The sequence below is a fragment of the Stegodyphus dumicola genome, chromosome 6 (genome assembly GCF_044657685.1).
Source record: "Stegodyphus dumicola isolate Sdum_Otavi_A_Nest chromosome 6, ASM4465768v1".
Lineage (NCBI taxonomy): Eukaryota > Metazoa > Arthropoda > Arachnida > Araneae > Eresidae > Stegodyphus > Stegodyphus dumicola.
In genome coordinates this window covers 220015482-220037935 of record NC_140773.1, presented here as the reverse complement: position 1 = coordinate 220037935, position 22454 = coordinate 220015482, and the positions used below count along the sequence as shown (strand labels likewise).

Sequence of the window (22454 nt, the reverse complement as noted above, 5' to 3'; positions counted from 1 at the left end):
GAACAAATAACCAGAAATACATATTTCCCAACATAAAGACATTAAACAAAAAAATCTTTTGACAAAAATTAACATGCAGACTTCATTAAATAAATAGTCAATTCTTTAACATACCTTTTACATAACATACATACATTAACACCTCCCACCAGCATCTCGTCCATGTAAGCAATTCAATTAAATATCTGGTTATTTCAGCTCATCCGCTGTTAATAGCGGATAACTACCTATAATAGCATCTTTTACTACAATAGATAATAAAATGTAAATTTTACGCGACTTTCTTGCCAAAAAATACATTTTCATTAACAAGTATTAATACCAAGCTGCTTTTATCAAGCCAGAACTTTTAGCATTTTAACAGTCTTTCAACAAAGAAAACGAACCACTGATTCTTTACATTAACATTACATTCTTAGAATACGCTGTATCTTTGTACTTTCGCCAAATAAAACTAAGCTAACTGAACTGAGGCAAATTGACATTACATAGTAACTTCATATTTTGATTTTTGATGTACTAAAGTGACTCATTAGCATATTTAAAATTGAACTGAATAGATAATATGAGAGTGTAGAGAAAACTGAATAATTAATTAATTTGAAAACAAAAATGCAACTAAAAGCTACGTAATAATTGGTGTTGACCAGAAATTAGTTGAATTGTTGATGGAAACAAACTAATATCCGATAAATTAACAATAGTTAAAAGAAGCAAGTGTTTCGGCTTTGCATGACCAGCTGCGGCGGTACAAATGCTGAAAGCGTAGTGAGGTGTGCTACCTAAAGTTCCAAATCAGCAGCAGTAGCAGATTTACTTGCCTCAAGGGTCACAACAGCCATATTCACATGATAATGTGATGCAAGCCTAGTAATTTTATCAGCAACCATAGCCAATTTACTCAAATCTTCTTCACCAAGAGCAGCCGATATAGACTGAACTGTTAGGAAGCCTTGCAAGCCACGAAGACCTTACAAGAAAGCCATAAATACATTTTTTCGCCCTGCTTCTTCTTGTACCACACATAATTGGCTGAATAATAGTGCAAGCTGTCCTTTGTTTTTCTCCAGGCTACACCACGTGTAATTTCACTCCATGTACCTTCTGTTTTATGTGCCCCTTTCAGCAGTCAGAAATTATAATCGTATTCGGAATAATTACTCATTTATAACAGGCTAACTTTCAGATGACCTTTCAGGCACCACCAAACATTACAGTGCTGTGCAACCAGACACGGCAAATGAAAATCTCTGGTCCATACAAAAGGGTTAATATTACAAAAAATAGCCATAATCTCAACTTATCACAACCCATTTGGCAATATTCACACAATTTTCTCCAATGCTAGTTTCGCTAACATTATCAACATTAGGATTACCAAAAAACCTATTTCATGCAGCGGGCTTCCAGATTTCATGAAAAACCAAAGCCACTTGGTGATTTTTTTCAGTCAGAAAACAAGTGAAACCATACAGTCGATATCAACCTAGCTGATATTCTGGGATGTAAGTAGCATGCATTTTGGCTGTAATCAGATTTAGTGACTGTGCTCTATGACTTAATATGCGTGTAAAATCTTAATTGTTTAGTATATTTAAGAAAGATTTGATGAATAAAAATTTATATTTTAAATTTAAAAAAAAAAAAAAAGAAATCGAGTGAGTTACATGTACGGATTTTGTTTTTATACTAAAAGGATTGTACGAGTAAAGCATAAAACTGGAGATGCTTATTGTTCATCCTATACATTATAAAGTCATCAGTAATGTTTTGTATTAATAAAACTGAGTTGCATAGTAAGGTACAATCAGTAATCATTGTAAAGAAATGTGTATTGGTAATTTGTTGGTATTTTCCTTTTCACAGATTTTTTTTTCCCTTATATTTTTACAGAGGAAATTTTATCCTACAGAAGATAAACCTAGATTGAAGAAGACTCGCAAAATGGTTCCATTTAAGAAGCATAAGCGTTATTTGCGTAAAAGTATAACTCCTGGAACTGTGCTAATCTTACTTGCTGGCAGACATCGTGGTAAGGTAAGAAAACATTTTTTTAAACGCGAATCATTAATTGCAAAATTCAGATATATTTCATGTGTGTTCCAACTCTTCTCTTTATTGAAATTTTGTGTCTTAATATAGCAAAAGCAGCGTATTAAAATTTAATGCATTTTTTCCATGTGCTTGGGCAGGATTCATCTATCGAAACAACCCTACGAGTAGCAAGGCTAGATCTGCTTATGAAAACTGCATTTAAACAGCTTTTATTGGCCCAATTTGTATAATTGTTAGTCTCTTTTTATAAATTTTCATTCATTGAGATAATATTTAGGTCATTAAAGAAGGTAAAGTATTTTAAATAGTAAGGTAGCATCTACATCAAATGGGTAGATAAAGGTGGTCCTGCCACTTAGGGAATTAAAGATTATGATGTGCTGATTTTGGCCTTTTGCAGATGAGAGGTATGCAGTATCAATTGCAGCTGATTAATTGCTATTTTTTAAGATCATAATAGGCTGTAATTTTAAAAAATGCATGTCTGCTAAAATTTTTTATACTTTTTCAAAATTCTATGTTGTAAAATGATTTTCACTTTTTCGTTGCTATTAATTCGTTTCCTTTCATTTAGAGAGTAGTTTTCTTGAAGCAGTTAGATACTGGATTGCTCCTTGTTACTGGTAAGATATTTTTTTAATATGTATTTTTCTAAAAGCTTTAAAAATATTCAAAATTATTTTCATATATGTGAAAGAAAGTTAATGAAAACATTGAGAAGAAAGATTATGTACTATGTGAGGAATGTTGAAATTTCTTGAAAAAGGTCTCTCTTTTAACAGTAGTGTTTTTTTATTACTTTAATGCTTTAATGTGTATTTTTATCTACTTCTGGTAAATAGCCAGTCACTGAAAATTGCAGAATGTTTTTGACCTTTTAGCTGGTAAGCAGCCTCATCATGTTAAATTTTCCCAGGTTGGGGGGGGATAATACACTAAGATAATCTCCCATCTTTAGCTTAAAATCCAAGAACACTAAATAAATAAATACTATGACAGCTATTCCTTCATTTGTATCATGACTTGGTAGTTTACAAAGTAACGCATTAACAAAACGTAAAATGTCACCTTTGTGCCTGAGAATATATTTTGATTTTGCAAATCAGGTAAGGAAACCAATAACCTGATTCCTAATTTGTACAATCCCACAAGTAATTGAGTGGTTAAAGACAGCTGAATGCTCAGTGTGTTCCAGAATCCGACTATGAACAGGCTGACTGCTTGGTTGCTTTTCATCATGTGTAACGAGAAAGCAAGTCACTTTCCCTTTGAAAGTTCCTCCGTGAAGGCATTCATTCTCTTAGACTAGTAGCTGTCGTGGGGTTTGCCATGTTTAGGTAACTGGCTAACCTAATTTAAACATAATTGATTTCTTAAATAGGAAAAGCCAGAAAATGTATGGTTGTAATTATACAGTTAGGAGACATATGAGAAATATAACACCAATGATTGAATTGCCAGTGCTCTTTCTAAACTTAAATTATCATTTGTTAAACTGACTTAATTTGTACTTTTTGATGGAGTTGAGAGAAAGAATAGTCCATGTGTTAAAATCTTTTATTGATATAAAATTGGCAATTTATATGCAGAAAACAGGGTTGAAATGCTACCGGGAAAAGTCGGGGAATTCGAAAATTGACTAAAAAGTCGGAATTTAGATCTGAAAAAGTCAGGGAGTGTCGTACGGCGATCCCCCAAAAGGCGAGTTTTGCGCCAGTGTTAGAAGCGGGTGTCATTCGGGCAGCGTGTGTAGAGCCAATGTTCACAGCTCCAATCAGATGGTCTTTTAGAAAAGCAAAGCAAGTTTCCGGCAAGTTTGGTTTCCAGTAACCTCGAGAATCCTGAGACTTGCATGTGCAGGTTATTTTGAACTAAAGTAAATACCCTCCCGTTCTCGTATACAACAAAATTGGTTTAATCCTAACCATGGATGCTAAAATAGCTCCCATTTACTCTTCTAATGTAAGAATGTCTATGTGAAGAAAGAAGGGTTCCATAGACGTAATGTAAATCTGTTTGCTAGAATGCCTCTAAAAAGCGGAGGGAAAAACTCTCCAAGGGATATGGCGACGGAACCAGACGGCGAGAATTTCCCCCTCCGCATTTTCATACTTTTTTGCTAAAAATAGCTAATCTATTGATTAATTTACTCGTGCAAAAAATATTTTTGTTTCGTTTAAAGGGAATTTAAAACAATGTTCGTTTTATGTACTCTTGACCTTCGAACTTTGTGAGCTTCGCCGATAGATATTTCACGCATACACAGTTGTTACCCTCTACGTTGGGACAGAGCCATTCCTGTTGCAGAGAAGTTTTTTTTATCTTAAATATTTTTTTTATTCTAACCTCAGTGTACGGTACACATGGGATTTGGCGACATTATGATGAGCAGTAACAACAGTTACTTTCTCTTTCTCTTAGTCTCTTTTTAAGATGTTGGGTAATAAACTGGTCATTTTGGTTTTGGCGGCAGTTTTTAAAATTGTACAAAGGCCACAGCGAAAACTAGGATTTTATTTTCCATTTTAATAAATGTCTTATTTTTCATTTAAAAAATAAGTAATCAGTCATCTAGGCTGTTTAATGTTCGCCAAAATAGCATTGATTATTGTAATTCAATTTTTAAGTAATTAACTTCATTTTAATGTTATTTATATCATTTAATGTTCTTTCCTCTAAATTTATTATTAGTTAATAATACTTTGAAATTTCTCTGGCATAATTCTGAAACTAAATCTAGCAGTGTGATGACAATACTATCACGAAATTTAATGCGCATATTTTTGTTTATGTATGCTGCTAAATAAATATAAAATACCTGAATTTATTTTAAAATATCATTAAATAAACTTCTTTCGTTTAGCTGCAAAATGTTTGCAAAAAAACTCATTTTTTAATTCAGATTGGGCAGATTCTAATCTCAATCTTCAATGGAGAAAACAACTCCTATTATAGCTATAATAGTAATGCTTTCAAGATTATATATATATATACTAAGTCATATGCAATTTTCAAATTTTTGTGTTTTCAAGTGATACCATAATTAATTTACCTCTCAACTAGCCAATGCGATAGACTGGAATTTTCTCAAAAGACACCTGGTAAAGTCAGGGAATTTCATTCTCCTCTTTAAGTGGCAACCCTGAGAAAAGAACTTTTAATTCCATTTTGTGAGGTATTTTTCAAGAATTTTAATAAAGCAATAAATGTAACAAATAATAATGTGGAAATGAATGTACCAGTAAAAATCATTTATTATATTTCTAATAAGAGGTCAGCTCTTGGCAGTTATATTCTAAATCAGAATTTGAATCACATACTGAGAAAAATGGGTATTTACGTATTATTGCAACCTTAATGGAATTCACCAAATGGAATATAATTAATAGAATACTGATCTACAATTAGCTATTCTTCAAAACCAGCAACACACTCAACACGTGATATATGATGACACGAGTATTCAGCCAATCATCGGATGAATTAGTTGGTTCCATTTTGCGTACTGGTTCTCCTACTCTGTTTCTGTCAAAGCTGTATGTGAGTAAGCAGCTTTGGTTTCAGTAAAATCCGTAGTTTTTTCCACACTTTTCGTAGCTCGTAGTTTATCATGAATTTCCGTAGAAACTACGGATTCTCCGTAGTAGTTGGAGTCTGTGTTAGCAGAAAAGGTTGCCTTACTCTTGTTATTCAATTACTAATATAAAAAAAGTTTAAACATCACTGCATGAGTTATTACAGAAGCTGTCATGTATTGATAAACATGTGGTGTTGAAAGCAAAATATAATAATGACTCACCAAGTGGGCATCAGGGATGTAAAATAGGTGAGTGTTTTGGTTTGAGATGTAATGCCAATCACACACTCAGCTGCATAACCAAATTATTACTCTCACAAATGTATGCTTACATGATTGTTTTTTCATAATGATGTATTTTATGTAGTGCCCAAGTGAAATTAAGAATTGGAATTTTTAAGTGAAAATCTCCACTTTGAAATCCGGATTTTAGGTCATTCCGGATGATGGATGTCCGAATTTCTGACTTTGTACTGTACTAACATTTATTTCCTGCGTATGTCTCATCAGAGCCTCAAATATTAGATATAAATGTCTATTTATTTATCTGCAATTAAATCTGTTTTTTAATTAATTATTTAATAACATGGTATGCTTTGTTGAGTTCATGCCTTAAGTAGAGATACTATTAATATATTTCAGGTCCATATAAGTTAAATGGCTGTCCACTTAGAAGAATAAACCAGATTTACTGTCTTGCTACGAGCACCAAATTGGATATCAGCAATGTAAAAATTCCTGAGCATTTGGACGATTTGTATTTCCGGCGAACAAAGCCACAGAAAAAGTCTAAAAAAGATGAAGAAGAGATTTTCGACACCAAGAAAGAGGTTTGAAACTTTTATTTGTTTTTATAAATTTAATTTGTATTTGTAGTATAGCTATAATCTCATGTTAACATGTTTGATCTTAAAACTAAGAAGTAATTGAAAAATATTTTATTGTAAACTTAGTGTCTGCTATACTTTCTTCCTGGTCTCATTTCTTAAAATATGCTGTCTTAATTTTGATTTAAAAAAGACATGTTTTTAAGTTACTAGGAAGGATATAAAACCAGTAATATATATACATGGCCTACCATTAATTATGAAATATATACTAGTACTGGTTTAAGAGTACTAAAAAAAGGCTGTTTATCATGCTGAGCATTGTTCACCTCTGTTTTCTGATTTTTTTATTTATCTTGTATCTAGTCTGCCCATTGGAAAGCAAATCTGCATGCAGAAGTAATGCATTATTTTTCTACTTTATTTCATGTTTCATTATTGAAGGAATTGGAAACATGATAACTTTTAAAGAACCTGCTTCAGTAAAAAGCTCCCTGTAATAGAAATAAGATCTAGCTCTATAGTATTACATTTTCATCTTCAAATTAATATACATACATCTGGGTGCCTTATAATGAATGCATCATTCATATAGTAAGATATTGATTGTTCCAGACAAGAATTACTTCTGTTAGTTTTAGCCTAAAAAATGTCACACTTACATACAGATGCTCTCCCACCTTCAATTGACAAGTTATAGTCCATATTCTCAACACAGCAATTACAGGACTTGAACAGTGGAACTTTGTAACTGAACAAGGAATGAACTTACATTAAAAGAAATGTTTAGTAAAGTAAAAAAATAAATATTAAGCTTTTTTTTTTTTTTTTGGTAAATTTTGATACCTTTTAGATCATAATTGCTCTTTATTTCATAAATTACGATTTCATATTTTTAGTTGTAAAATTTCTGCATGCCATCCTACCAGATTTAAATTGATGATCTATTATCCGAAGAACCCCTAATTCAGAACTGCTGAAGTCCCGACGAGTCCGGATTACGGACTGTGCACTGTAATGTGTTATACGTTAAGTTGCAAACAACCGCTTGTACCATAAATTCGTTCTTAAAATGTTACTAGGTTAGCTGTGCATATCTCCTAATTATACTCCTGGGATAAGAGTGGAAAATATTATAAAGTAAACTATTAAGACTTTAAAAACAAAATAATGCATTTTAAATACATAGCAAAGAATGCAACATTAAAAAATGTAAATAAACTTATTTTATTGTATAATGCAGCCAGCCTTGGATTCTCCTCTTTGAGGCATGTGTGAATGGAATAAGGATGAGTTTAGGTAGATCTTTATATAGGTAGGGTTTTCAATATCTGACCTGCCATCTGAAGACTCAGTGACAAATAAAGGGGACAATTTGTGATGAGAATGCTCTGAGTGAGAATTTTGGTATGTTCGATTAGTCAGTATCAGCAACTTCTGGAAAAGAAGAAGTTTATAAAAACTTGTCAGCGGGATATCTTATTCATTTGTCATAAATGAGACAGTAGCAATATATGGCATAGTGCACAGTAAACTTTGATTGCCTCTCAGAATTTGGGTTTTAGTTTTTTAGTTTTCCAGAGAAGTGAGGCTGCCTTTAAACTTGAACAATGCTATTAACTTATTTTACTTCTGCCAAATTTTTTAACTGAGACAAGCTATTCTTCATTCTTTCTGTTGCTCATGTGAATATGATCTTGTTTCTCTTAGAAAGTCCTCGAGGAGATCCTTCCGCTTTAGCAAGTGGTGTTCGCATGCTTTACCATATTCATATAACCAAACTCACTCTGAGATGCTTTAGGTGATTGCATTGGCAGTGCACTTTTCAAATGAGAATTATTCTTAAAAATGGTTCTGATCATTGTACAGTTAATACCATTCAGACATGCTTATATTTACGATTTTATTGCTACTTTAAAGTAGTCTTATCACAATGACTTTTGTTTCAAACAGAACAGTTTAATGCTGTTTTGCATTGTCACTATCATCACTTGACTTTCTCTTTCATCAACCATTTTTAATATTTTCTTTAGAATTCCAAACAAATTTCTCTGAGAATTGTTCATATCTTCAGTACTTAAAATGAAGACTGTACTTGCTGTATAACTTTGAATTTAAGCCACATAAAACTTAAAATTAGAAATTTGGAATAAAAAACTGCCACCTTCTAATATAAGCTCAGTAGAGTTTAAAATCAGAATAGTGAAATGTAAATGATTTAATGAAGTGATATGTTGAAAACGTAGAATTTACATTTAGGTAAATTTGTATCTCAGCTTTCTTTTTTGGTAATTAGATATTTTTAATACAGTTCTAAAGCAAGTAATTATGTGATTCAGGTATATATTCTAACTAAAGAACATATTTATATTCTGTGTTGGCTGGCAACAGTGAGTATTGTTTCTATTTTAAAAAAAGTTTTCACCTTGGAGAAGCTGAGTTGTATGTAAAGGTGTTTAATAGCTTCATATAAGTATTATTGAGGTATTGATTTTTTTATGATGTAGTCGTTGAGATTTTTCATGTGGCAGAATTAGTTTTTTTAATAAATAACAGTATAATGCCAAAACAAATGTTATACTTGGCCTACATCATCTCCATATTAAATAGTCATGATGTTTTGATCTTGGTGAAAATGAAGTTGCAAGTGGAAGTTTTACTAAATTTTCAGGATGTAAGCAAAAAGTCAGCTTTATATAAGTTAGAATGTGTTACTGATGTGTTCATGATATCTGTTTTAAATTATTGTGTTATTTTTAGCCTGCAAGAACTGAACCCCCTTTCAAATTACGTTTAAGTAAATATAACATTAAATACTAATTCAGAAGGCAAACAACAAAAATCAGCGTTAATTTACAAAATTTTCACAGGACTAGTTTCGATGGTTTTACCGAACCATCATCTTCAGCTGCAAAACCGCAAATGAACAAGATAGGAAATAATGTTTAGATAAGGTAAGAAAGCCTGGACAAGAATAAGCAAGTGGCGCCATCTGTTGGCGAAACCAGAACTAAAACATAATTTCTCTAAAAGCCGAAGGCAAATTTGGATTGGAATTAGGATCGTTAACTAGAACAGAAAGATTTTTATGAATGTGAAATGCCTCTAGAAAATCCAGTTCTCCAATGGAAGATGTTTTTTGAATAATTTTGGCAGCAGAAAAATTGAAAGTGTGATTTTCGGACCAACAATGTTGAGCAACAGAAGACTTCTGTGTTTCCTTTTTTCTAACATATGCCTCATGTTCTTTGACGCGAAATTTTAAGGCTCTCTTAGTTTGGCCAATGTAAATTAAACCGCACTGGCAAGGAATCCTATAAATACCCCAGGAATTCATATCCGGAATGGGGTCCTTGAGTATAGAAGTTGGAATTTTATTGATGGGAGAGTAAACAACCCGAAAGTTAAATTTCTGCAAAATATGTGCAACTTTATAGCTAATTGATGGAAAGAAGGGAATGACAACAGAATTTTTATAATCTCCTAAAATAAGAGTGTGGCTTTTAGTGTGTTGAGATGAGAATTTTTTAACTGCTTGATTAATAATGTTGGGTGAAAAGCCCCTGTCAATAGCTATTGCTTTTAAATAATTTAGTTCTTCATCAAGGGCTAGTTTGGAGGAGCAAACTTGAAGAGCACGGAAAACATAGGAATAAAATGAAGCTAACTTTTGTTTAGTCGGATGACATGATTTAAAGTGTGGTGGAAGGCAAACCGATGAAGGTTTACGGTAAACTGTAGTACTGAAGTTGGATGTGTTACGTGTGACCAGAATGTCGAGAAACGGAAGAGAATTGCAAGTCTCAAGTTCAAAAGTGAACTGAATAGCAGGATCAATAGAATTCATTGTTGAAAGAACTCTATTTAAATCATCTTTATTACCTTCAAACAGGGTAAAAGTATCGTCTACGTAGCGGAACCATGCCGGGAAGTTTAAAGTTTCAAACAATTTTGATTCATAATAATGCATGTAGATATCAGCCAGGATGGGACTGAGGGGGCTTCCCATGGCTAATCCCTCAGTTTGCTTGTAATATTTATTTTGGAAAACAAAATGTGTTTGTTTCAAACAGAGTTGAGTGAGAGAAATTAGCTCATCAATTTCGATGCAAGAGAAATGAAATTCGCGAAGTCTGGTTTCTAGACATCTTAATGCACCCTCCACTGGGACATTGGTGAATAATGATTTTACATCAAAAGAAACCATGAGTAAATTACGAGGAGAAATGTTTTTAACCTTTTTTACAAACTCTATTGAATTTTTTATGGTGTAAATGTTATTGTCTAATAGAGTGGAAAATCTAGAAACTAAATATTTAGCTAATGGATACGAGGCAGTACCTAAATTTGATACAATAGGGCGGAAAGGAATACCACTTTTATGAATTTTGGGAAGGGCATATAATCTGGCACAATTCGCAACAGATGGGATAAGCGAACGTTTTAAGTTGCTTGAAATGATTTGCGAAGATTTGATCGCAGTTTTTATTTTGGATAAGTCCGAAGGTGAAGGATCTTTAGGGATCGGATTATATGGTCCTTCGTTTAAGAGTTTAGTGACACCATCGATGTAAGTGTTCTTATCCATGACGACTATCTGGCCACCTTTGTCGGCCTTTGAAACGACAATATCCGGGTTAGAATGAATCTCGCGCATTGTAGCTCTTTCTCTCGCAGTTAGATTTGGTTTCAAAGGTTTATTATTGAATTTCACATTATGAGCGATAAGATGCCTAATCATTTCTTTCTGTGAATCTGAAACTTTACTGAACTTGAAAGCTTTTTCGATAGGAGCCAAAATCTTTGGAATCGAGGGTTTACAGGTTTGTGAGAAGTTAAAATTATATTTTAGAATTCTCTCTTGTTCTTCTGAAAGACTAACATTAGAAATATTAACTATTGGCTTGATGTTTACAATGGGAAGATTTTTTGAACTACTTGAACTGGAAGACTGTAAAAGAAGTTTTTCGAATTTAACTGCAAGGGTGTTTTTATGACGGTTAACTGCATTCTCCGTTCTAGACCAAGACTTTTGTTCAAGGGCAGTGAATTTTGGATATGTTTTAGCGAGTTCCAGATGAAGCTTATAGAGTTCATGTTCAATTTTGGACAATTGTTGACGTGTATCCCTTATCACGGACCGAAGTAAGGCAAGTTTGCAATTTAACAGAATTCTTGAAACGCGACTCGAAGGTTTTTGATTAGATTTGATTTGAATAAAATTGGGGATCAATTTTTTACATTTACATTTAAGTAAAAAGTCAAGATGATTCAGGAATTTTTGCCGTTTCAGGCGTAATTTAGTGAAACGATTAACGGATGAAGGCATGATAAACAATGCAGAAAATCAAACTAAATTAACTGAGCAATAATAAAGTACACACAAAATAGCAGAAAAATCCCTCACTGAAATGAATAGAAAAACAAAATGTTTGTAAGCAAAATGCATGAAATCAGACAAGCAAAGCACAATATCCAAATGTACAAAACATAAACATAACTTGAAAATTGCAAAAATGTACTCACCGAAACTCCTACAATCACAAAATGGCGGCCACACCACGTGCAAAAAAGAAAGCAAAATGTAAGCCTGTTTGGGGCTTCTATAATTAAGACACAATAACACGCCGAATAAATACTAATTCAGAAGGCAAACAACAAAAATCAGCGTTAATTTACAAAATTTTCAAAAAAAAAAAAAAAAAAAAAAATTTTTGTAAAAAAAAAAAAAAAAAAAATTTTGTAAATTAACGCTGATTTTTGTTGTTTGCCTTCTGAATTAGTATTTATTCGGCGTGTTATTGTGTCTTAATTATAGAAGCCCCAAACAGGCTTACATTTTGCTTTCTTTTTTGCACGTGGTGTGGCCGCCATTTTGTGATTGTAGGAGTTTCGGTGAGTACATTTTTGCAATTTTCAAGTTATGTTTATGTTTTGTACATTTGGATATTGTGCTTTGCTTGTCTGATTTCATGCATTTTGCTTACAAACATTTTGTTTTTCTATTCATTTCAGTGAGGGATTTTTCTGCTATTTTGTGTGTACTTTATTATTGCTCAGTTAATTTAGTTTGATTTTCTGCATTGTTTATCATGCCTTCATCCGTTAATCGTTTCACTAAATTACGCCTGAAACGGCAAAAATTCCTGAATCATCTTGACTTTTTACTTAAATGTAAATGTAAAAAATTGATCCCCAATTTTATTCAAATCAAATCTAATCAAAAACCTTCGAGTCGCGTTTCAAGAATTCTGTTAAATTGCAAACTTGCCTTACTTCGGTCCGTGATAAGGGATACACGTCAACAATTGTCCAAAATTGAACATGAACTCTATAAGCTTCATCTGGAACTCGCTAAAACATATCCAAAATTCACTGCCCTTGAACAAAAGTCTTGGTCTAGAACGGAGAATGCAGTTAACCGTCATAAAAACACCCTTGCAGTTAAATTCGAAAAACTTCTTTTACAGTCTTCCAGTTCAAGTAGTTCAAAAAATCTTCCCATTGTAAACATCAAGCCAATAGTTAATATTTCTAATGTTAGTCTTTCAGAAGAACAAGAGAGAATTCTAAAATATAATTTTAACTTCTCACAAACCTGTAAACCCTCGATTCCAAAGATTTTGGCTCCTATCGAAAAAGCTTTCAAGTTCAGTAAAGTTTCAGATTCACAGAAAGAAATGATTAGGCATCTTATCGCTCATAATGTGAAATTCAATAATAAACCTTTGAAACCAAATCTAACTGCGAGAGAAAGAGCTACAATGCGCGAGATTCATTCTAACCCGGATATTGTCGTTTCAAAGGCCGACAAAGGTGGCCAGATAGTCGTCATGGATAAGAACACTTACATCGATGGTGTCACTAAACTCTTAAACGAAGGACCATATAATCCGATCCCTAAAGATCCTTCACCTTCGGACTTATCCAAAATAAAAACTGCGATCAAATCTTCGCAAATCATTTCAAGCAACTTAAAACGTTCGCTTATCCCATCTGTTGCGAATTGTGCCAGATTATATGCCCTTCCCAAAATTCATAAAAGTGGTATTCCTTTCCGCCCTATTGTATCAAATTTAGGTACTGCCTCGTATCCATTAGCTAAATATTTAGTTTCTAGATTTTCCACTCTATTAGACAATAACATTTACACCATAAAAAATTCAATAGAGTTTGTAAAAAAGGTTAAAAACATTTCTCCTCGTAATTTACTCATGGTTTCTTTTGATGTAAAATCATTATTCACCAATGTCCCAGTGGAGGGTGCATTAAGATGTCTAGAAACCAGACTTCGCGAATTTCATTTCTCTTGCATCGAAATTGATGAGCTAATTTCTCTCACTCAACTCTGTTTGAAACAAACACATTTTGTTTTCCAAAATAAATATTACAAGCAAACTGAGGGATTAGCCATGGGAAGCCCCCTCAGTCCCATCCTGGCTGATATCTACATGCATTATTATGAATCAAAATTGTTTGAAACTTTAAACTTCCCGGCATGGTTCCGCTACGTAGACGATACTTTTACCCTGTTTGAAGGTAATAAAGATGATTTAAATAGAGTTCTTTCAACAATGAATTCTATTGATCCTGCTATTCAGTTCACTTTTGAACTTGAGACTTGCAATTCTCTTCCGTTTCTCGACATTCTGGTCACACGTAACACATCCAACTTCAGTACTACAGTTTACCGTAAACCTTCATCGGTTTGCCTTCCACCACACTTTAAATCATGTCATCCGACTAAACAAAAGTTAGCTTCATTTTATTCCTATGTTTTCCGTGCTCTTCAAGTTTGCTCCTCCAAACTAGCCCTTGATGAAGAACTAAATTATTTAAAAGCAATAGCTATTGACAGGGGCTTTTCACCCAACATTATTAATCAAGCAGTTAAAAAATTCTCATCTCAACACACTAAAAGCCACACTCTTATTTTAGGAGATTATAAAAATTCTGTTGTCATTCCCTTCTTTCCATCAATTAGCTATAAAGTTGCACATATTTTGCAGAAATTTAACTTTCGGGTTGTTTACTCTCCCATCAATAAAATTCCAACTTCTATACTCAAGGACCCCATTCCGGATATGAATTCCTGGGGTATTTATAGGATTCCTTGCCAGTGCGGTTTAATTTACATTGGCCAAACTAAGAGAGCCTTAAAATTTCGCGTCAAAGAACATGAGGCATATGTTAGAAAAAAGGAAACACAGAAGTCTTCTGTTGCTCAACATTGTTGGTCCGAAAATCACACTTTCAATTTTTCTGCTGCCAAAATTATTCAAAAAACATCTTCCATTGGAGAACTGGATTTTCTAGAGGCATTTCACATTCATAAAAATCTTTCTGTTCTAGTTAACGATCCTAATTCCAATCCAAATTTGCCTTCGGCTTTTAGAGAAATTATGTTTTAGTTCTGGTTTCGCCAACAGATGGCGCCACTTGCTTATTCTTGTCCAGGCTTTCTTACCTTATCTAAACATTATTTCCTATCTTGTTCATTTGCGGTTTTGCAGCTGAAGATGATGGTTCGGTAAAACCATCGAAACTAGTCCTGTGAAAATTTTGTAAATTAACGCTGATTTTTGTTGTTTGCCTTCTGAATTAGTATTTATTCGGCGTGTTATTGTGTCTTAATAACATTAAATGTAAGATTATTGTACTTCACCTGCATTATGATGATCTCTTTCTATATAAATTGAATAACCTTGATGTCCTTACCTTGGAGAACTGAGTTGCAGGTGGATATTAAGTAAATATTTACAGTCCAAACAAAACCTAGTTTTGTATATGTATTAATGATATGTTGATGTTTTGTCCTTTATGGAAATGTGTGTGTTTTGCATGACTGATATTTTTTAAATTTTTTAATGAATAGTATAATTGTTAGAAGTAGAATTCTTGTTCTTAGCCTGATCATGATAATTTTTCTTTGCTAAATAATCATGACATTTTTACCTCACTGGGTTGTAGCTGAAAGTTTTGTATCTTATCAGAATGTAAGCAAACACCAGCCTCACTTGAGTACAAACGATATGTTATAAATTTGCCCTTTTGATTATTTGTTTGAAGCTATTATGGTAATTTTCACCTTGGAGAAATTTTTTTTTAACCAATATTTGTAAATATGGACTCTGATATGCCCCCTCAAGTCGCCAAACATTTTTGGCTAGAAACTTCACGCTGTCATATTGCTATCTAAATTTTTGTCTACATTTCATACTTTAAGCCTAAAATGTCTCCAAAAACACAGTTTTCGCAAATGCAAAAAACCATGTTTTGAACACACAATTTAAGCTAAAAATCCAAAACAAAAAATTTGGATAGCAAAACCGTAAAGTTTCTAACCAAAATTATTTGACAAGAGTCCATGTACACAGCGATATGTTTTTAACTTGAAAAAACATCTACAAATGGCACAATCTAGGCAACGAACAAAACTACGCACACCTCACTTTAATAAATTAACATAACAATAAATATCAAAGAATACCATGTACACAGCATCCTGTTTAAACTTTAAAAAACATCTATGAATTTCACAATTTAGACGGTATGCACTAATTAACAAAAAAACCTAAAATAAATTTCAAACAATTGAAGAAAACAGCAATAAAAACAGAAATTCATATTAAAAAAACAATGAACATAACATTCTACAAAATAAGAACAAGAATAAAATAAAATTCACTTACCATGAATCAATGCTTTTTCGAACAGCAGAAATACAATTTCATACTGCCATGTAATCACTATCGTATTTATATGACAACCAGACACTATCCAGAAAATTCATACTATGCTTCACAAATAAATAAAATAAATAATCACAAATCCCTACTTCTGTCATGCACAGCCACTAAAATTAATCTCCCAGACCCTCTTTCCACACCTCCAAATACCCACTGCCCCTCAACAGGATGGCCACAACGATATTTCCTTTTGCCGAACTTCAATTCAACAACTTCCACCATTTTAGCTTCTCAGACACAGAGCATGGCTCGAACCAACGAACTCCAGCAAAAGATTTTTCAACATCAACAGGGTTGCCATACAACACGCAATCGCGCCAAAAACCAGCGCAGAACACATATTGCCACATTTGGTGAAATTAGGGCATATATCAGAGTTGTACCGTAAATATGTAGTGGTATATTCTGATCATGTGCTATCCGCCATGAATCCTTGAATTTTGCCATAGTAATATGCAAAATTAAAATTAATGGCTACTTCAACATTTTGGCATGAAGATCAAGGAAAACCCTTTTTCTCATGGTAATTTTGGGAAATTTGGGATTTATTTGTAAAACCTGTGTCATCTATTAATGTTCTACTATATCATGATTATCTTCTATCCTTATCTTGAATGACCATGATGTTTTCACCTTGGAGGACTGACTTGCATATGATTAACTTTATGGGATGTAAAAAAAGGCCAGCTTTGTATAGTTTTTAATGACAAATTTTTTGTCTTTCATAATTTCTATTTTCGGTAACTCTGTTTTTCATTTGGGAGACTTTTTCCAAGCAATTAATTTTGTGTAATGGTAAAATGCTCCTGGTATGGACTCTATTTCTAATCGTATGATTAAATATTTACCCACCCATTATCTATTTTTCTTAGTAATGCTTATAAATTTTATGATACAGCATTGCTATTTTCCTCAAAGCTGGAAACAAGCACTTATTGTGCCCATTCCAAAACCAGGCCAAAGCCTTTCTAACCCTCAAAATTATAGACCTATCAGCCTCCTATCCTCGTTATCAAAGATATACGAGTTTGTGTTACTTAAACGCCTGAATGATTTTCTCCGAAATCACAACGTTCTGATTGATGAACAATTTGGATTTCGAGCAAAACACTGCACCACGCACCAGCTGCTGAGGACAGTGGAGTTCATTCACGAAGGGTTTCGTAACAAAATGCTTACTGACGCTTTATTTCTTGACATAGCCAAAGCATTTGATAGGACTTGGCATATAGGAATCATTATCAAGCTCATACGACTTGACGTTTCGGCCCATTTAATTCATATAATTAATTCGTACCTCACTAATAGATCTTTTTCTGTACGAGTTAATTCTATCATTTCGACACCCCGTCCTATACTAAGCGGCGTCCCCCAAGGGTCACTTTTAGGCCCAATTTTGTTCAACATTTTCATAAATGACATACCAAAATCACCAAGTATCACTCTTGCACTTTATGCAGATGATACGGCCATCCTAGCTCAACACAAACGCCTGGAAAACTTAGTCCGAAACATTCAGAGTTATCTCTCTAGCCTTGAGCACTGGCTCATCACTTGGAAAATAAAAATTAATGTTGCTAAATGTGCTGCTATGATATTCAAACGTAGCCCCCTCCCGTACCCTTCCATTAATATTAAATTCTTTGACGAGTATGTTCCCTGGTCAAACTCTTACAAGTACCTAGGAGTTGTACTTGATTCAAAATTAACCTGGCGCCTTCACATTGAAAATGTTCTCAACAAAGCAAAAGGTGCCAGAGCCCAACTTTACCCATTTTTAGCTCGAAAGAGCAATCTGTCAATTAAAAACAAAATCCTTCTCTATACTTCCATAATAAGACCTGTCTTTATGTATGCATGTACAATCTGGGGTACTGCTGCAAAAACTCATGTGAAAAAACTTCAATCTTTTCAAAGTAAAACCTTACGTATGGCCCTAAACGCAGCTTGGTACGTCCGTACAGATGTGATTCATTCGGACCTTAATATTAAACCAGTTGATTACCTTATCAAAAAACATAGTCAAAATTTATTCCTCAAAATTGAACAAACAGATTGATAACCGAGCACTTCAGCAGATGCCAGCCTATGATCCTACTATTCGCAGCTCACAGAAGAGACCAAGAGCCGTGATTGGCCGAGAGTTCGGCATCTACCCTCCATCTAAAAGGGCAAGACACGCCCTCTCAACATCAGTTCCAGCTCCCGCGCCATGAAGGAAGGAAGTCTCTTCAGCGAGCTGCCATATAATTGCTTATTACCATCTCTACCTGCAACCAAGATCTTCAAGCAAAGTTATCAATCTGTTCGCATAGAGTCACATCTCCCGCAGATTTTTTAAAATCTGCCTATGAATATTTTCAACGCGTTCATATTTATTATTTGCACTATCCTACACAAGCCACATGCCAATGAGCCTATTAATCTTAAAATCTTTCCTCTCCGCTTTCTGCTTTAGTGTTGTATTGTGTATAAAAAAATTTATAAAAACCAAAAAAAAGTATAAAATATAAAATACAAAAAAAATTATAAAACCTAAAAACTTTTAAAAAATATTATGATTCTTAAGTTTTTATTATCTCATCTCTATCCCTAAACTTTCTTGAGCCAGTGGCTCCCTCTAGTGTGCATCAGGTAATTCACTTATGCAAAATTTTTTCTCATTTCTGCTCGCTTTTAGTAATTCTGATGAGGAGGTAAATGGTTTTGAACCATAGGAACTCCGTAATTTTCAAATCATTGGCATTGGTAAAATGCTGGAAATAAGGTTCTAGCACTTTTGATTAGAATGATTGAATAAAACATAAGTATTCAGTGGGTGTTACTGGTTTCTCTTGTTGATGTCAGAATTTTGATTTATTATGATAATTTTCACTTTATAGAACTGATCTATTTTAAATTATAAATAAGAAAACATATATATGTACATGTTACCATATGCAAAGGAAACTAAGCCAATAATAACTTCTTAATCCAGGCATAAAGTAGGAGAGGCGTTTCGGCCTAAAAATAAAAATAGCTTTGTCTCATGCCACTTGGGGGGGGGAATTTAGAATTTGGTAGTGGAGCCTCCCTGTAAGATTAAATATATTCATGTTTTACTTGTTCTGAATCATGATCATCTCTTTTCTATACGTATTGAATGGCCATAATGTTTTCACCTTGGAGAACTGAATTGCATATGAAAGTTTAGAAATTTTTCACAACAAGAAAACAACTTTCATCTAAATATTATTTTCATTTATAATAAACCCCTATGTAGCAAGCCTAAATATATGACTTACATCACTTGTGATTTATTTTCAAATTGTGTATGTATGTGATACAACTTAGAATATATGCAAGAAAGTAAACCAGTACTATTAGAAGTACATGAATCCAGGTCTAAATGTGCATAAGTACTTGAGCATTAAAAACCAATTAATGTATTTTATAGAAAGCATATATATGTGCATCATGGAGTAGGGGCAGGAAATTTGACCGATAGTATTAAACTACATAATCTGCATATGAAGTAGCAGATGGATTTTGTGATTAAAGTCAGCGAAAGAGTTTTTTTCCCCTCCCCCCCATAGCAGTTTTGGGAAATACAAGGTTTTTTAGTGGAACATCTGCCAGTTGGAGGGTTAAGTATATTCATGTTCTACTTGTTCTGCATTATGATAATCTCTTTTTAAAGGTACTGAATACCGTGTTGTTTTCACCTTGGAGAACTCAGTTGCAGATATGTAATAATCTGCGCATAACGTAGCAGATGCATTTTGTAATTAAAATCAAGGAAAGCGTTTTTTCTCATGGCAGGTTTTGGAAGTATGTAGTTTGTTAGTGGAATTTTTGCCGGTTGGATGGTTAAGTATATTCATGTTCTACTTATTCTGCATCATGATGATCTCTTTTTTATACGTACTGAATAACCGTGTTGTTTTCACCTTGGAGAACTGAGTTGCAGATAAGTAATAATCGGCATGTAAAGTAGCAGATACATTTTGTCATTAAAATCAAATAAAGAGTTTTTTCTCATGGCACCCTTTTGGAAGTATGTAGTTGTTAGTGGAACATCTGCCGGTTGAAGGGTTAAGTTTATACATGTTCTACTTTTTCTGCATCATGATGATCTCTTTTTATACGTACTGAATAACCATGTTGTGTTCACCTTGATGAAGTGAGTTGCAGATAGGTAATAATCTGTGTATAACGTAGCAGATGCGTTTTGCCATTAAAATCAGGTAAAGAGTTTTTTCCTCATGGCAGCTTTAGAAAATATAGGGTTTGTTAGTTGGAACCTTTGCCAGTTGGAGGGTTAAGTATACTCATGTTCTACTTATTCTGCATCATGATGATCATTTTTTATACGTACTGAATAACCGTGTTGTGTTCACCTTGGAGAACTGAGTTGCAGATAAGTAATAATCGGTGTGTAAAGTAGCAGATACATTTTGTCATTAAAATCAAGTAAAGAGTTTTTCTCTCATGGCACCCTTTTGGAAGTATGTAGTTTGTTAGTGGAACCTCTGCTGGTTGAAGGGTTAAGTATGTTCATGTTCTACTTATTCTGCATCATGATGATCTCTTTTTATACGTATGAATAACCGTGTTGTGTTCACCTTGGAGAACTGAGTTGCGGATAAGTAATAATCGGTGTGTAAAGTAGAAGATACATTTTGTCATTAAAATCAAGTAAAGAGTTTTTTCTCATGGCACCCTTTTGGAAGTATGTAGTTTGTTAGTGGAACCTCTGCCGGTTGAAGGGTTAAGTATATACATGTTCTACTTTTTCTGCATCATGATGATCTCTTTGCCGGTGTGAGGGTTAGGTATGTTCATGTTCTACTTATTCTGCATCATGATGATCTCTTTTTATACGTACTGAATAACCGTGTTGTGTTCACCTTGGAGAACTGAGTTGCAGATATGTAATAATCTACATATAACGTAGCAGATGCATTTTGCCATTAAAATCAGGGAAAGGGTTTGTTAGTGGAACCTTTGCCGGTTGGAGTGTTAAGTATATTCATGTTCTACATATTCTGCATCATGATGATGTCTTTGCCGGGATAGGGTTAAGTATGTTCATGTTCTACTTGTTCTGCATCATGATGATCTCTTTTTATAAGTACTGAATAACCCTGTTGTGTTCACCTTGGCGAACTGAGTTGCAGATATGTAATAATCTACGTATAACGTAGCAGATGCATTTTGCCATTAAAATCAGGGAAAGGGTTTGTTAGTGGAACCTTTGCCGGTTGGAGTGTTAAGTATATTCATGTTCTACATATTCTGCATCATGATGATCTCTTTTTATATGTACTAAATAACCGTGTTGTGTTCACCTTGGAGAACTGAGTTGCAGATAAGTAATAATCGGTGTGTAAAATAGCAGATACATTTTGTCATCAAAATCAAGTAAAGAGTTTTTTCTCATGGCACCCTTTTGGAAGTATGTAGTTGTTAGTGGAACCTCTGCCGGTTGAAGGGTTAAGTATATACATGTTCTACTTTTTCTGCATCATGATGATCTCTTTGCCAGTGTGAGGGTTAAGTATGTTCATGTTCTACTTATTCTGCATCATGATGATCTCTTTTTATACGTACTGAATAACCGTGTTGTGTTCACCTTGGAGAACTGAGGTGCGGAGAAGTAATAATTGGCGTGTAAAGTAGCAGATACATTTTGTCTTTATAATCAAGAAAACAGTTTTTTCTCATGGCACCCTTTTGGAAGTATGTAGTTTGTTAGTGGAACCTAAGCCTGTTGGAGGGTTAAGTATATTCATGTTCTACTTTTTCTGCATCATGATTATCTCTTTTAATACGTACTGAATAACCGTGTTGATTTCACCTTGGAAAACTGAGTTGTACATAAGTAATTATCTGTGTATGAAGTAGCAAATGTGTTTTATCTTTTAAATTTTTTGCCATTAATATCAAGGAAAGTTTTTTTTTTTTTTTTTTTTTTTCTCTCTCTCTCTCATGGCAGCTTTGGGAAACATATGGTTTGTTAGTAAAACCTTTGCCAGTTTGAGGATCAAGTATATTGATGTTCTACTTGTTCTGCATCATGATGATCTCTTTTTATATGTACTGAATAACTGTGTTGTGTTCACCTTGGAGAACTGAGTTGTAGATAAGTAATAATCAATGTGTAAAGTAGCAGATACATTTTGTCATTAAAATCAAGTAAAGAGTTTTTTTGTCAGGGCACCCTTTTGGAAGTATGTAGTTTGTTAGTGGAACCTCTGCTGGTTG

General features: G+C 33.6%; 1 protein-coding gene across 1 annotated transcript in view; it reads left to right on the top strand.

Moving 5' to 3' along the window:
- The window catches only part of RpL6 (ribosomal protein L6), a 46880-nt gene that overhangs the window by 9402 nt on the left and 15024 nt on the right, over positions 1-22454 (top strand). The window contains exons 3-5 of the mRNA XM_035353812.2: positions 1894-2037; positions 2630-2678; positions 6275-6462. Of these exons, the coding sequence (XP_035209703.1) occupies positions 1894-2037; positions 2630-2678; positions 6275-6462 (381 nt within the window). The remainder of the gene's footprint in view (positions 1-1893; positions 2038-2629; positions 2679-6274; positions 6463-22454) is intronic.